Source organism: Xiphophorus couchianus, chromosome 24, assembly GCF_001444195.1.
Source record: "Xiphophorus couchianus chromosome 24, X_couchianus-1.0, whole genome shotgun sequence".
NCBI classification, from domain to species: domain Eukaryota; kingdom Metazoa; phylum Chordata; class Actinopteri; order Cyprinodontiformes; family Poeciliidae; genus Xiphophorus; species Xiphophorus couchianus.
The window spans coordinates 11,064,549-11,081,055 of NC_040251.1; the positions used below are offsets into that span (position 1 = coordinate 11,064,549).

General features: G+C 41.7%; 1 protein-coding gene across 1 annotated transcript in view; it reads right to left on the reverse strand.

Annotated features, from left to right (window-relative positions):
• plxna2 (plexin A2) overlaps nucleotides 1–16,507 on the reverse strand; it is a 213,707-nt gene that overhangs the window by 109,944 nt on the left and 87,256 nt on the right. Inside the window, exon 4 of the mRNA XM_028010799.1 lies at nucleotides 14,799–14,933. Coding sequence (XP_027866600.1) covers nucleotides 14,799–14,933 — 135 coding nt within the window. The remainder of the gene's footprint in view (nucleotides 1–14,798; nucleotides 14,934–16,507) is intronic.

Here is a 16,507-nt window from a genome sequence, read left to right on the forward strand (position 1 = left end):
CAGTAGAGGGAAAAAAATCAACATAATGAGCCCAAACTGCCTTTGTGTCTCACTCTCTTCGTCTCTCTCTCTCCACCCTCTGTCTTTTTCTCTCTCTCATCGCACAATTTTCAGACAGCTGCCTCTGTGCAGCCAAATTAACTGCTCCCCAGTTGCTTTTGGAAAGTGGGAATTTAATAAACATTTTGCCTCCGAGGTACATAGTGCTTGTGGTTCCAGAACTCTAGTTTTAATTGCCTTGAGTGATAAACTGCAGGTTTCAGACACCTCACTCGACAATGTTTTAGCCCTTTACTGTGTTGCTATATCTGGAAGCTCTGTTATTCTTATGGTTCCAAATATTAGAGCTAAAGGTCATCAACATGGTTATATTTCAAATAATCTACATTTCTGGTTTTGTTTACCCTGTGGCTTATCTTTTTTAATATTGTTTTAAAGTTTCGTTTATTTTATATCTGAGAACATAAAGGAAATACTGCTAAACATACAAGATGTCAATTATACAAAACAAAAATATTAACAGTGACTTACAAACAATAAAACTAGGATGTACAGAACGGAGTTAGGCCTTATCTAGGGTTACAATGATGTATTGTCAAGATCAATCCACATGCAAACTGCAGTTTCTAAATACTTTCTAGAGTGAGTTTATTTTAAGGGAAAAAATGTCTTCATTACATCCATGTGAACATAAAGGCTTTCTGAAAACTATTAAATATCTCAAATGCATGTAGCATTTTGGTTGATTTTACTTTATTATATTCTTTATGTCTACAGATGATCTTCATCTTACTAAGATCACACAAAAACACAGATATATAGCAACTATCCAAGCAGAAAATAACTATAGGAATGAGTGCAGACATACTGTACGTAGATAATCATTTATAGTAACACATATTATGAAGTGATGTACATGCTTTTTGAAAAGTACACCAAAAAGTACACCAAAGAAATACTTAAGATCTAAGATACACATTATTAAATTGAATCTGCAATGGGATTTTTGGATTTTAAAGCATACTGTTATTTCTTCTGGGCACCAAGAGTTTTAAAAGCGTACCTGACCTAATTTAATATCAAATACACTTCCATAGACAAACACGTACACATATTAAATCCACACTTGCACAAACTAGGCGATGAAATAATCCATCACTAAGGTGGAGGCTGACAGTTTTGTCAAATTGAGCCACAGGGGATCAAAGAACAGCATTGTGGAATTGAGTTCTCCCATCGGACGCTGCTCTGACAGCAGAGAAGAAAGGAAAAAAAGACAGGAGAAAGGGGTGGAGAAAGGTGGGGAAGGGTAGAGAAAACTGGGGGTGTGTTGCACAACTCCAACACACGGAGGGAGGGAAGGGATGAGCTGCCATGGGTGCCCCATCAAAAGCAGAAGTCTTCCTGCTGTGTCCTGTAAACCTGGCCTTGTGAAGGACAGACGAAAAACATATTGCAGCCCTGGCAGCATGACCATTATCAGTCAGTAAAACACACACTCACGCACACGCCTGCAAACAGCTAGGCACAAAAGGTCACCTGCGTTTCTGCCAAAGACAGCATATGAACTCAAGGTCTGGCTAAAAGGCAACCAGTGACAAACTAATTCACATGTGGCACACACACACAAATTTTCAGTCGGTCAGAGGGCAGCTGGTGGTGTCATAAAAAAGCTGTCAGTACATCTCAAACAAGAAAGAAGACAAGCAGTGTGAGACCTTTTCTCTAAACACCTGGACCAGAGCTGATGACTGAGACTGCTACAACCCAACTGTTTTCGCTGAACCTAAAAACTGTCTACAACACACTTCACACACTCACTGGACTCCACTGTCAACACTTGGAGAGAAAGGAACTAATATACATGAAGTGGGACAATGAAAGCAAGAGTGAGAGAGCAAGAGAGACTTTCAGACACAGCCTCCCCAATTATCGACCAAACATTGGTGCTGCTTTACTCTTTGCCTGGCTCCTGACAAGCCCTTTCGTGGTTCCTTCAACTGGCACTCGTGTTTCTCCCTGACACTCTCTAGGCTTTAATTAGGCTTGTAAATAATTATTGCAATTAAAGCTAACAATTAGGAGGACTGAAGCACTGCCATTAGTCTCACAGTAAATGTCATGAGCATTCGGCATAGGCGCTGGGAGGAAGCAGACAAATCCTGGGCAGACAGCGAGAGTGAAAAGAGACAGAATGAGGTGCAGTGGGGAGGTGGGGATGGGGGACTGTATGAAGGCAGCTGACGTAGTCTCAGCACTTAATTATAGAGCTGATTATTCTGGTAGGATGCCTCCTGGACCATTCCTTTTGGCTCGCATTTACAAAGTATACATGCACAAAATTCTGCACTGAATATTCACAAAGCCATTTCAAACCTCAGTCCAACACAGAACCACCAGCATCCAGTTAGAAGTGAAATCTGAGATGATGACATTTCATTATTATTGATTTTTCCCCCCACATTTTCAGTTTTCAAACATTGTTAAAGATCATTAATTTTATCAGTTTAATGCAGCTCATACAATGATTCGATACACTCAGAGGGACAGATAGTGTATTTTAGGTTAATTCTAATGATTACTAACATTTAAAAAAAAAACAATGCACAGACAATTAGAACATAACAGAAGAGCTGTAAAAATGGTCCTAATAGCAGCATATTACACAACAATCAAGGTGACTTAACAGCTGGGCAGATAGTCATCATCAACTTCCATACATGTTTGTTTAGAAAATAGTTAATAAAGCAAATTAATGAAAAGTTTGTTGTTAAGAAAATTGTCGCATTAAGACAATTGTGAAGCAAATCCCAATCACAATTTTGAGAGAGATTCACAGGGCTCAACGGTCCAAAGTCCTTATTTTAGATGAAAGTGGAGTTCACTTTTTTAATTAGAAACTAAGGTCACAGAGTCTGGAGGAGCAGTGGAAAGGCAAGAAAATTTATGTTCCTTGAAGACCCAAGTGAAGTTCACACAGGCAGTGATGATTTGGGGAGCCATGTAAATCTGCTGGTCTTGGTAAAAGTTGAATGTTAGAGTAGTCACCTACCAGGAATGTTTTGACATTTGTTAATTTAAAATTCCAACATGACTCGACATCTGCTCACACTGCCAGAAATATCAGTAACTCCTCCAATGACAATGGCATCTCTGTGCTTGATTTAGACCAGTAAACCGACCTATTCTGAACATCACTGACAATCTCTAAAGTATTGTCAAGACGAAGATGAAAGACAAGAACCAACAACGCAAAAAAGTTGAAGCCCAATATTTGGCATTGTTGACATCTCAACAATGCCAAAGGCTAATAACCTCCATGACCCACAGCACTAATGAAGTCATAGCCAAGTATTGATACTGTACATATTTTTCAGTAGATTGATTTTTTTTGTATGAAAATCCTGTGTGTGATTAATCTATATAAAAAGAATTTAACTTTTTGATTAAATTTTCAATTACTGAGGCATAACTGCATTTGTATGAGCAACAGTAAACCTACCAGTTGCCAGATCTCTCAAACAGGAAGGGAATCGGACTTTCCCAGAATCAGGTATCTTTATTACGTTCTATTACGCCACAAGGACTGTGAAAGTTAACTGCACAGTCAGTGGGTTTAAGCACCAACTGTGCTTAAACCCACAAAGTGAAAGTGTTCACAAAGTGAAATATAAACCTGCAACGCTGAACTTGAAATTCATTTATTTGCAGTAAGTTTGTCCCATAGATTAGGTCAAGCTACAGATGACTCGAATTAAATCCAAATGCTCTGCTAACATGACATGATGATCTAGCTTCTGAGGTTAATGTGAGCACTATGGAATACTTTGTACTGACCTCCACTGTTATAGCAAGAGCCATGTTGGTAGGGTATGAGAAGGAAAAAAGGGGGGACAAATGGGATGTACAAAGAGGGTCAGGCCGGGACACTGGTGTGCACAGGCTTCTTTTAATTAACAGCTTGATGGGGGCTGACAGGACGTGTGCTGCTATCAAATAATGAGGTTAGGGTTGGTCAATAGTTTCAGGGCAAAAAAACCTGATTAACACTAATCCTAGCTTAAGTCAATTAACAATGCCAGTTCAGGGATTCATGCAAATGGGGTGCTTTTGTGAGGTGGGCTTGCAAAGAAGGGTGCACATGAAGCACGACATTCAGACATGCAAAACATCAATAGAACATAGCTAAAATGGTGAAGGGACACTTATTAGTGAGCATAAGAAAGCAACAGAAGAGCAGTGAAGCGTAGCTCGTTTCAGGGGTATTTAACCAGATCTGCCTAGTAACACCTTATGTCTGTTTGAAAAGACTTGGTTAAACCTTGAACTATCCATAACCTCTGACCTCTCTCTGATCAGACACAGCACATACAAATAAATGGCATATGCAAAAAAAACAAAACACGGAGCACATGTTCCAATAAACATGCAAACATTCTATTGGTCTCTTTAGGTTGGAAAAATCAACATATGGAGATTAGAAATTAAGAAAGCAACCTTTTAAGAGCTGAAACAGTAGCAATTTCCATTTTTTACTATGAAAGATTATGATGTTCAGGTCATCTAAACACTTATATGTTGTTCACAGTGTAAGAGAACCTGTACTCACTCCTGTAGTGTTTTGTTTGTCTGGCAATTGACCTAATGTGCTGCCCCAAGTAGATGTCTATGTATAGGAAAGGAAGACAAGTAGACTGCAGGCAAAACATTGCAAGAGTACAACATTAATACAATATTAATACTGACGTACTCTAAAACTCTGTAGGTTCTATAACATACTTAATATTTTATACCTTTATTTTATTATATTATTAACTTTTCTGCTCAGTTCTGGTCTTAGACCTGAAACATCTGTAAGTGTGTATACTTGTTTTAGGTGCAGACAATAAATGTTGTAAAAATCATCAGCAATATGAGTATGTTCCATTTTAGAAAGTGTTTTAGGGTATTGACAAAAATAATTTATCAATCAGAGCTTCAGATTAATGAAACCTAACAAGCGGCAGATGGACAATGCAAGTTATTTTTATAATGAAAAGCTGAACGGCTTCCTCAATAAGGCTGACCGTGTGTATTGACCACTCGTGAATAGCAACAGCAAGGCTGCCTGAGAATCAGCAAAAAATCTAGCGTGAAGTTTCATGTTTCAGCTTTAGATTTGTTTCTCAGCTGAAAAGCAACCAGAAGAAGCAGTCATGCGAATGATTTGCTGGCCTCACCCTATAAACAGCCTCTAAACTGACCCTGCTGTTGTGCTTGCATCTCAGGTAGAACTCAAACGGCAATCTATCAAGACCGATGTCGTCTGCTTGACTGATGGCAAGCTGTCCCAAAGATGTTGTACTTCCATGTCGAGTCCCTGTGTGACTGGGGAACAGACACAGATGTGTGGTCCATGTGTTGCCATATGGCTTCACAGTTTTCCAGAGCATGACAGAAAACATTAGCTTGGACCACTTCTTTCACATAAACAGTGGTTCAAGCCAAAGTATTGGACTACATCCTGGGTCATGACACACCAGATGGGGGCTCTAAATATAAAAGTTTCACTGTATAAAAGACAGTTTTTCTTTATTGACTTTACTTTCCAAAAATATGGCATTATTTGATGAACTGGCATGATCTTACAGCTTAAATGCCCTTGCACAGAAATTTTAACAAAAATGTATAACATGGACTAATTGCTTCAACTTGAAACACCACAAAGGTATTCTTACTATTATGATAATGTTGTCATTGATGGTTTTTGACAGGTAAATTCTCTTTTCTCTAGTCACAATAATAGCAACTTAATTTGTCTCAGTCTGGATGCAAAACTGAAAACTTCCAAGGGGAGGACTCTTTGGGAAAACGGGTTCCAAGAACACATCATAGAAAGACTTAAGGGCTTGGAAAAAAACAAACAACTCATGCACAGGATTTAAATTTCACAGCTGAGCAACTGGAATAAATTGGTAGAGCTGAAAATATGAGGCTTTCTTTTCTGTAACGTTGCCGGTTTTTTTACGTGAAAGTAACAGATGAAGGCAGGATGGGACACAAACACTGGAAGCTGACAGGATTTAATGTTTTCTAAAGAGCCAAGGGTGTACTGAAGAGTGACAGCAGCACATGGGTGAACGCTGTATGGGTCTAGCCATAAAAAACGAGACAGTTTTCTTGGCTGGCTCAGTATCCCTCCATTGGTCAGGAATTTCACACTCATCCTTATAAAAAGCCTGCAATTAGAGAGCTTCTATTTCACTGGGAACTCCATTAAATCTGCAGAGGTCTATTATATATGGTTGTGTGCTAAACCTATAAAAATTAACAAAACCATTCAAGACCACTACAAAGTCAACACATGTGTCCCTTCGCTACATTTAAAGAAATTAATACACTGTGTATGTGAGATTTTTCCTGTTAAAAAAGCTTTTTTAACAGCGGGTTTGAGCTGTCAGTGGTATGACTATGCCACAGATTCCACTTCAAAGCCCTTTCACATGTTAAATCTTGATTGTTTCCCATGAATAATACATTACAGCCTGGTCTTTGTGTACTGGCTTCTGACCACAACTGAAATAATGCTGCTGCTAATTCTCAACATGACGTGTGCCCACCCTTACTATCTGGGCCAAATCAATGCAAGATGGATAAGAGACTTGTTACAGAATGAGTTTAAGCCATTCATTTCAGTGCTGCATAAATGAAAGAATAACAATAATCCATGTACGCTGTTCAAGACCTTAACTGTGTTTCATGTCCCTCGGTTGACCTAATCCTCCAAAAACCTTCACAGAGCACAAAAAAAAAAGCTAATTCAGATCCAGTTTTAATAAAGCAGCTGAGGTTGTTTGTATTTTTGGGCACAGAAAAAGAGAAAAACATGAAACAGTAAAAAAGGTGGGGGTGGGTAAAAAGCAAGACCACTCCAAACCCTAACACAGATCTAATGCTCTACATTTGCATGAGCTGGCAAAAGCAGCAATAAATAAGCTCTGCTGCAGCTGCCATTCAAACATGAACACTTTGTCCACCTGTTTGATTAGACCGCCAGTTGGAATTGTTATTGCTATAGCATACTGCATCACAGCATATCTGGCTTCATATTCATCCTACCAGCAGATAAAAAAAAACAATACCCCTGTGCTTTCCATTGAAATACTTGCAGATCATGTGAACTACATAGCCATGTGCTTTGCTCCACCAGTGGATGATGTGGTATTCAGCTTGAAAACAACAGCTTTTGATGCAATATTAAATGTTGTGAGGTGGATTTGGGAATGTAAGACATTTCAGAGGGCATTTCATATTACTTGGAGGAAAAGAAAGCAAGGATTCGAGGATGTGTCCAGGAGGCAGCTCAGCTGAATCCACCGCAACAGCTATGACCTTTTCTGTTCATCACTGGGTTTGCCAATGGCATTGCAACCAAGTCAAGTACCAAAACTGTGGGAATATATTCTTGGATGTAGTAGCAGTAGCAAACATAATCCTACTACATGAGCCACTTGTCATGTGTAGAAGTCCATCAAATTGATCAGAAAAGTGACAAGAACCACTACCTGGTGGTGAGTTGGCTCCGGTGGCGGGGGCGAAAGCCGGTCAGACCTGGCAGGCCCAAACGTGTTGTGAGGGTCTGCTGGGAACGTCTGGCGGAATCCCCTGTGAGACGGAGCTTTAACTCCCATCTCCGGCAAAACTTCGAACACGTCCCGGGGGAGGTGGGGGACATGGAGTCTGAGTGGACCGTGTTCCGTGCCTCCATTGTCGAGGCGGCCGATCGGAGCTGTGGCCGCAAGGTTGTCGGTGCCTGTCGCGGCGGCAACCCTCGAACCCGTTGGTGGACACCTTCGGTGAGGGATGCCGTCAGGCTGAAGAAGGAGTCCTATCGAGCCTTTTTGGCCTGTGGGACTCCGGAAGCAGCTGATGGGTACCGGCGGGCGAAGCGGCATGCGGCTCGGGCGGTTGCTGAGGCAAAAACTCGGGTGTGGGAGGAGTTTGGAGAGGCCATGGAGAAAGACTTCCGCACGGCTTCGAGGCGATTCTGGTCCACCATCCGGCGTCTCAGGGGGGGGAAGCGGTGCAGCACCAACACTGTTTATAGTGGGGATGGTGTGCTGCTGACCTCTACTCGGGACGTTGTGGGCCGGTGGGCAGAGTACTTCGAAGACCTCCTCAATCCCACCAACATGCCTTCCACTGAGGAAGCGGAGCCTGGGGACTCTGGGTTGGGCTCTCCAATCTCTGGGGGCGAGGTCGCCGAGGTGGTTAAAAAGCTCCTCGGTGGCAAGGCCCCGGGGGTGGATGAGATCCGCCCGGAGTTCCTTAAGGCTCTGGATGTTGTAGGGTTGTGTTGGTTGACGCGACTCTGCAATATCGCATGGACATCGGGGGCAGTTCCCCTGGATTGGCAGACTGGGGTGGTGGTCCCCCTGTTCAAAAAGGGGGACCGGAGGGTGTGCTCCAATTATAGAGGGGTCACACTCTTAAGCCTCCCTGGCAAGGTCTATTCAGGGGTCCTGGAGAGGAGGGTCCGTCGGATAGTCGAACCTCGGATTCAGGAAGAGCAGTGTGGTTTTCGTCCTGGTCGTGGAACACTGGACCAGCTCTACACCCTCAGCAGGGTCCTGGAGGGTGCATGGGAGTTCGCCCAACCAGTCTACATGTGTTTTGTGGACTTGGAGAAGGCGTTCGACCGTGTCCCTCGGGGAGCCCTGTGGGGGGTTCTCCGGGAGTATGGGGTACCGGGCCCTTTGATACGGGCTGTCAGGTCCCTGTATGACCGGTGTCAGAGTCTGGTCCGCATTGCCGGCAGTAAGTCGGGCTCGTTTCCGGTGAGAGTTGGACTCCGCCAGGGCTGCCCTTTGTCACCGATTCTGTTCATCACTTTCATGGACAGAATTTCTAGGCACAGCCAAGGTGTTGAGGGGATCCGATTTGGTGGCCTCAGGATCTCATCTCTGCTTTTCGCAGACGATGTGGTCCTTTTGGCTTCATCAGATCGTGATCTGCAGCTCTCGCTGGATCGGTTCGCAGCCGAGTGTGAAGCGGCCGGGATGGGGATCAGTGCCTCCAAATCCGAGGCCATGGTCTTGAGCCGGAAAAGGGTAGAGTGCCTTCTCCGGGTCAGGGGGGGTGTCCTGCCCCAAGTGGAGGAGTTTAAGTATCTCGGGATCTTGTTCACGAATGGGGGAAGAAGGGAGCGGGAGATCGACAGGCGGATTGGCGCAGCGTCTGCTGTCAAGCGGGCGCTGTACCGGTCCGTCGTGGTGAAGAGAGAGCTGAGCCAAAAAGCGAAGCTCTCGATTTACCGGTCGATCTACGTTCCCACCCTCATCTATGGTCATGAGCTTTGGGTCATGACCGAAAGAACGAGATCGCGGATACAAGCGGCCGAAATGGGTTTTCTCCGTAGGGTGGCTGGGCTCTCCCTTAGAGATAGGGTGAGAAGCTCAGTCATCCGGGAGGGACTCAGAGTAGAGCCGCTGCTCCTTCACATCGAGAAGAGCCAGTTGAGGTGGCTTGGGCATCTGGTCAGGATGCCTCCTGGACGCCTCCCTGGTGAGGTGGTCCGGGCACGTCCCACCGGGAGGAGGCCCCGGGGAAGACCCAGGACACGCTGGAGGGACTATGTCTCTCGGCTGGCCTGGGAACGCCTCGGGATTCCCCCGGAGGAGCTGGAAGAAGTGGCTGGGGAGAGGGAAGTCTGGGCCTCCCTTCTGAAGCTGCTACCCCCGCGACCCGACCTCGGATAAGCGGAAGAAGATGGATGGATGGATGGATGGAAAGTGACAAGAATGTGCATAGAAATTTAGGATCCTGTCGACTTTTTACAAAACCTGCATATAAGCGATACAACTGATTTTGAAATGTCTCCTTTTTACTGAATGGTGACCAACAGACCATTTACAGGACTATATACTGTAAGTAGTAAAGCTGACAAAAGAAAAATATTTTCAGCCCTCCAAATAAAACCAGACGCATCTGGTAGCTAATTTGAAATTAACAATTTAAAGCAACATGTCAACAAAAATAGTCTTTGAGGCTCAAGATCAGGAATTCATGGACGCCTACCAATAAAAACAAGACAATATTTGCCAAAATGTATTTTTCTGTCTTGGCTGTTTAAATGGAAAATCTCCTGCTCAGCCACTTATTTACAGCACTAGTGTAGGGATTTGATCATGACCTGCAAACAAGGTCTTGTAAGTTAAGCAGTTTTGACCTTCAGCATGTGCATCTTTATAAGCAGAGTTATTCTTATCCTCACACCACTTTCTTGGTATTTGCTGTAAAATGTTTGCAACTAATCCCACTGATGTCTGAAATTGATCTCAATCTGAAATATTATTATTATGTCAGTGGAGATCCAATCACCCTGGATCAATCTTAAAACTAACTGTGCCAAAAAGAGACAGAAACCAGAGTTTAAATCCTGTTAAATACACTGTGTATCAAAATTTCATCCCAGTACAACTACAAACCTCCATGGTTTCTGTTTTTGATAAAGTAGATCACATTTGGTTTTTAGAGTAAAAGAAATGTCATGAAAACCAAGAAGCAAACCAAACAAGTCGCTTCACAAAAGAAAAAAGGTAAAAAACTTGTCACTACCAAGCAAGTTTTTTCCCCTATGAAATTTGTCACAAGCCAAGTAGATGACAGATCAAATGTGTGAAAGGCCACAGTTCTCAAATTTCTATTAGCAGAATATATGCTTGAAACCACGTCACATTTTGCTTTCACAATTATGCACGACTTTGGTATAAAGTTCCAATAAAATATTTGAAATAGTTTGCTGCGTGTAAAAAAGTTTAAGTAGTCACAATATTTTCACTGCGGTGTCACAGGAAACATCAGCATAAATTTTGGGAAGAAAATCCTCTTTACTTAGACGTGTTGAAACTGTCAGTGATGATCCAGCACCTTACAGCAGGACAAGTCCCACATACACAACACTGATGCTGCTGGTGGAGAAGAAGAAACAAGTCCGCCAGGTCTTTTCATCAGTTCCACTGCGCTGCCCTCACATTGCGCCATTCTCAGGCTGTCATTAATATTACTGCTGGCATTGCCATTACATCTACTAAGTAAAGCACCGTTTAACATGACAGCAAGATGGGGTGAGTACAAAACAGGAAGAATAGCATCCATTATTTGAATATAAGGAAGTAACAAATGAGAACCAGATAACATAAGGATGTCTGTTGAGTCTAATTTGCAGACGCTATGTTAATGAGCAATACAAACACATTTTTGAGGAATTACCCCAAAAGCATCAGGTAAACACCATTTGAATACTGAATGGAGAACAGATGCTTGAATGTATGTGTAGTGTTAAAAGGCCAATTTTTCTTCCATGTGGGACTGGTGGAGCTAGTGAACTCTCGACTGTAGCACCTATGTAAATAAACAAAGTAAGCACTTTGCGTTGTACTTTGACTGCTTGTTTGTATATTTAAAATCATAAAGATTCTGAACCTGGTAGCTGTGAGGGCAGAAGTGAGAATGAGTCCAGGTTCACCAGTGTGGCCTTGCCTTGCAAATATTACACTCACTTCCTCAATTTCTGTTTCTCTCCTCCAGCCTCATGTTCTCCCTCTCTTCTGTTCGCTCCCTTTCCCACTGTGCCAAACACAGAGGGCTTCTTTGTTATTCCAAGTCGGAAATGCAACTGGAGCCAAATCTGCCTCGGTTCCTGTTTGATATCATCCCTCCTTTGTTCTCTGCCATCTCCCAACGCCATGTGCTTGGCCTCAGCCTGCATCAGTCAGACTCACGGGAACAAACGGACCTTAGACAAGATATATCCCGTGATAAGTCTGGATGTGTGATTGGGGGTGACATTTAAGCCAATGTTGAGATAAAGGTCAAATAGATGTCTCCCACTGAGTGCAGCAGGGCTTGTTTAAGGTATCTGCTGTGTAATGTATGACAGATAGCATCGCAGATCTTCAATGCATGTCCTTAGATTTCAGTTGTTCAGATCAACCAAAGAAAGAGCAGTATGAAATCTGAAAAACTGTTGCTGCAGAGTCAAAGAATCCCATAGTAAAACAAAAAAAGCAGAACTGAATCCCAATTCAGCCAATCTGTCAGGTGTGACTATCGAACTGTATCGTTAAACATTCAAGGCAACATCTCCAAAGCAGCTGAACATGTTGGCGTGTGTGTGTGTGTGTGTGTGAGTGCATCTGCTTCGATCCTCCCTAACCCCTGCAGAGAGAGACAGAAGAGTCTACAAGCTGAATACTAATAACATCCACAGATATAAATTCTCATTCAGATGACTAGCAGTTATGAGCTCAACATCAAAAGCGTGTTTCATCTGTGAAATAAGTGGGAATAAAGGATTTAGTAAACATGGGGAAAATCATTTCAGACTCCATACAAACTCTTCTTTACTTGTGCAATCTGTCCAATTCTGTGTTTTCTATATTCTGACTGTGCATGGTATTTATTAATTGAAACTGACTCTTAGTGATCTGAAAAGATGTAATTAAATTCAAGTTGCCAAATTAAATATTTTGTTGCATAAATTCTGATAAAATGAGAGACCAGAGACTTTAAATATTAATTTTTCCCAGAATAATTGAAGGGATTTTTGATTCAAGTACTAAATTCCTGCCGGGTCAAATGATATGTTTATGTGACTGTTATATTGTTTATAAGTACATGGCTAAAAAATGCAGAGCAACTTATAAATTACTGAGTGAAAGAAAGCAAACTGCATAAAAGGTGCCTCAATAAACATAATAAAATATGCAGTATATTCTATTGATTCAATTAAAGCAGAGTAACATACAGTATATCATGCATTTTTATGTTAATTGTAATTAGTATGGCTTTTTAGTCAATGAAACTCAAAATTCAGTCTCTTAGGAGAATTACAACATAAGATGACTACATTTCTAGATTTAAAATTTTTAGGCTATTATATTATTACTTTTAATACAAAAATATAATTTTATGGTTACAAGGTGGAATACAAAGACTGCAGACCTTACATCTATCCAGCAAACAACCACTGACATTTTCCAGAATGTGGGCCAGCTGTAAAATGTTTCTGCTCAAGAGCTGGCTGACAGTTGTATCTAAGAGTACTCATGGAAAGTTGAGTGGAAGGAAAAATTGTGGTATTAGAATTGTGAAGCAAAGCCCATTCTATTTTGGGGAATAAATAAGTAAATAAATGTGATTTCACTGTTTCAACAATTTCTGCACACACGTATCTAGAACATGGTTTACAACTGTTACATTCCAAGCTGTTGTTCATTGATCTTAAGTGGGGCTAAGCTATGGCCTCTGCTTCCATTGTTCTGTTGTCTTTTCATCAAGTCCAAGAAACTTTAGAGCACTTTATGCATCCCTCTGCTGACAAGCTTCATGAAGCTGCTCATTTATTTTTTCCAGCAGGACTTCACACCTGCACATTCTGCCAGGAGAAACTGATTTAATGACCGTAGCATCACTGTGCTTGATTGGCCAGCAAACTAGCTGAACTAAACACCATAGAGAATTTGTGGAGTATTTTCAGATGGAAGATAAGAGGCACAAACAAACCTGATGAGTTGAAGGCTGGATCTAAAGCAACCTGGGCTTTTTGTTTTTATACCTCAGTGGTGTCACGGACTGATTTTCTCAATATTGAAGACTGGAGGAGAGATTCATGAAAAAAGCAACTGCATTCAAGTACTGAATACCCCACATTCCTTAGGAAGTTTTACAAATCTATTTCCTACTGTACATTCTAAGAAACTGAGTTTTGGAGTTCCATTAACTGTAGGCCATAATCATCAAAATTAACAAAAATAAACATATCAAATATATCTTACTATGTGTAAAGAATGGATCTGATTTTCACTTTTTCAAATGAAAATAATATTTTTAAACTTGCAACCAAATCTCTTTGTCAAACTGAAGACAAAAAATAGAGGAAATAAAGACTCCTGCTCTGTATAAGTTCACACCTGTGCGCGGTGGCCAGCCAGTTGTTGACTGTGTTCATAGAGCAGATAAGGAAGTGAGGATGGTAATTCATCAGTTGACACTGTCGGCCTTGCACGTCGCCCGTCTCCGGGGCGGCTGCGCCACCGAGTCCCCTGCAGCCGCTTCTGTTCTCTGCAGCCTTCTCACTTCTCCTCCTCTTGTCATGTCTTTTCTCTGCAACTATCTCCTTTTCCCCTTTTATCACCCGACCTCCGAGCCGTCCTTGCGTCTCCCCTCCCACCGGTGTCTGGCCCCATTCTTTCTACCTGTGGCGAGCGTCGCGTCGGCTGTACTGATGGCTATCGGTCGCTTCCTTTTTCGCCCTTCGATGCTGTGTCACTTCATCAGGAACAAGAAAGGATGACCTTGCACTCTCTGGTCCTCCCTTTACTCTAAGTCATGCACTTCCCCAGCTGTCCCTCTTTTTCTCATTACTCTTTCTCTCACCACAGCCAGCAAAAGGAAGGAGTCCTTCACCTCCCTTATTCTCATTCTTACCTAACCCTTTTCGTGTCTCTTTATTTCTTTCTTTGTCCCTGCCCTCATTCTCCTCCTTCATTATCAAATGCTGTCAGAATGTCCCCCCCCCCCTTCCCCAAACCCCCTGCTGTGCCACACAGGTTATTTATAGCCAACAGGAGCTGGTGGATTTGGTAATGTACAGAGGTGAGCCATCCTGGGCCCTATTGGAGCCACACAGACTATCCCTGACATTTAAGCATCTGCACACACAAAACGCATTAAAAGCCATCCATGCTCCTGTTAGGATAGCTTGTATAATTAGGGAGCACAAGGTTTAAAAAGACATTAAAAAAACTCACGCCTACCTGTCTATCAGACATGACGTAGAGGAAGCTGCGGTCCAGAGAGAAGGCCATGTCTCGGAGGATGGGGCTGCCGTCCTTTATGACTGAGATTGTTTCATACTGGACGCCACCATGAGGAGGACCATCAACGCGAATCTAAGAAGAAGAAAAATAAAACAAGAGAAGACAAACAGGTCAGGCAGAGCTATTTATATCCGTGTCACACCAAGAAACATGACAACAGACGAGCAGAGATTGACAAGAATGACAGATGAGAGTCACAAAACATTTGTCAACATTGTTCATCATTTACTGACTGAGATTCTGTTAGATGAAAATTCTGCATGAAGGCTGTTTGGAAATATGGTGCCTTGCAAGATTAAATTCTGTCACGGTAACGCTGAAAAAAAAAAAATCTATGTACTGTATTAAGATTAACACAATGTAGAACATAATTTTGAACTGAAAGAAAAATGACCCATATGAGGGATGTTGTTTTTTCAGCGGCGGGAGGGATGTTGGTTGGTCCTGCTCTTTGTATGAATGGCCCAGTCAAACTCAAGACATAAATCCATAGGAGAATCAGTAGGAAAACTTAAAAATGAATGGTCACAGGTACTTCCCATCCAGTCCAACTAAGCTGTTTCACAAAAAACAATAAGCAAAACTTCAAGTCTGCCATTGTTAGAAGTTGATGAAGAAAAAAGTCACATAGAAGTTCTACAAATCTGACTAAGAGGGTTGAATACAAATGCATTCCAAACTTTTTTATTCATACAAAATGGTGAAAACGACCAATCATTTTCTTCCACTTTACAAATGTGTACAACTTTTATTGGCTGTTTTCCTAAATATTTTTTTTCAAATAGTAGACTGCATTTGTCATGTTTTAATGCAATTGTGGGTCTATTGGAAGAGCACATTTTGCAGTCAAAGTGTTGCAGTGTGTACCGGTATGAATTTGTTAGTTCAACTGGGTGAATTTAGCTCTGATGACAGCAAAAATGTAATATATTTGCAATGCCCCAAAGCACAGCTCTAATTACTGCAAAAGGTGGTTCTAGGAAGTCTGGATTCATCAGAAACAAATATTAATTCCCATCACTTTAGATTTTTATTTGTAAAAACATTTTTGAAATGTTTTTTTTTTTATTGTTTTCTTTCCACTTGTGAATTTTTACATGAAATCCAAATAAAATACGCCAAGGTTTGAGGTCACAACAGGTAAGATTAGATTTATAATAACTAAAATTTATGAATCTTTATATTTGTTAAACTCATTTGTAAGTACGAAACATGTGCGACAGCTTGGAGGATTACTTATTTATGACTTCAAAGGAGTCCTCTGGGAGTATTTGTAGTTCCTTTAGTTACAGAAACTTTGAGAGATTAATTGCCGATACAATTAAGCCATTGTGAAACCTTAGCTGTGTTTTCCTTTCTTCCTCCTTCTGATGAATGATGAATTCCCTCACTAGGACTTTGAACTTCAAGCCAAGACCACCTTCCTGGAGAAACAGTGGAAAAATGGAGTAATACGTCGCAAATCAGGTAATGTTTCTTCACATTAAATCATGTTGACCAAATATGTAGCCACAACAGCACATTTTAAAAGGGAGGGTGCAGGTTTATTGATGTGGGGCGTGAGAGATGTCTCTATGATGTCAGATGTCACAGATTCCTCCCCCAACCATCAAAGATGATGTCTCTATCATCTGTCCATTCCCGTC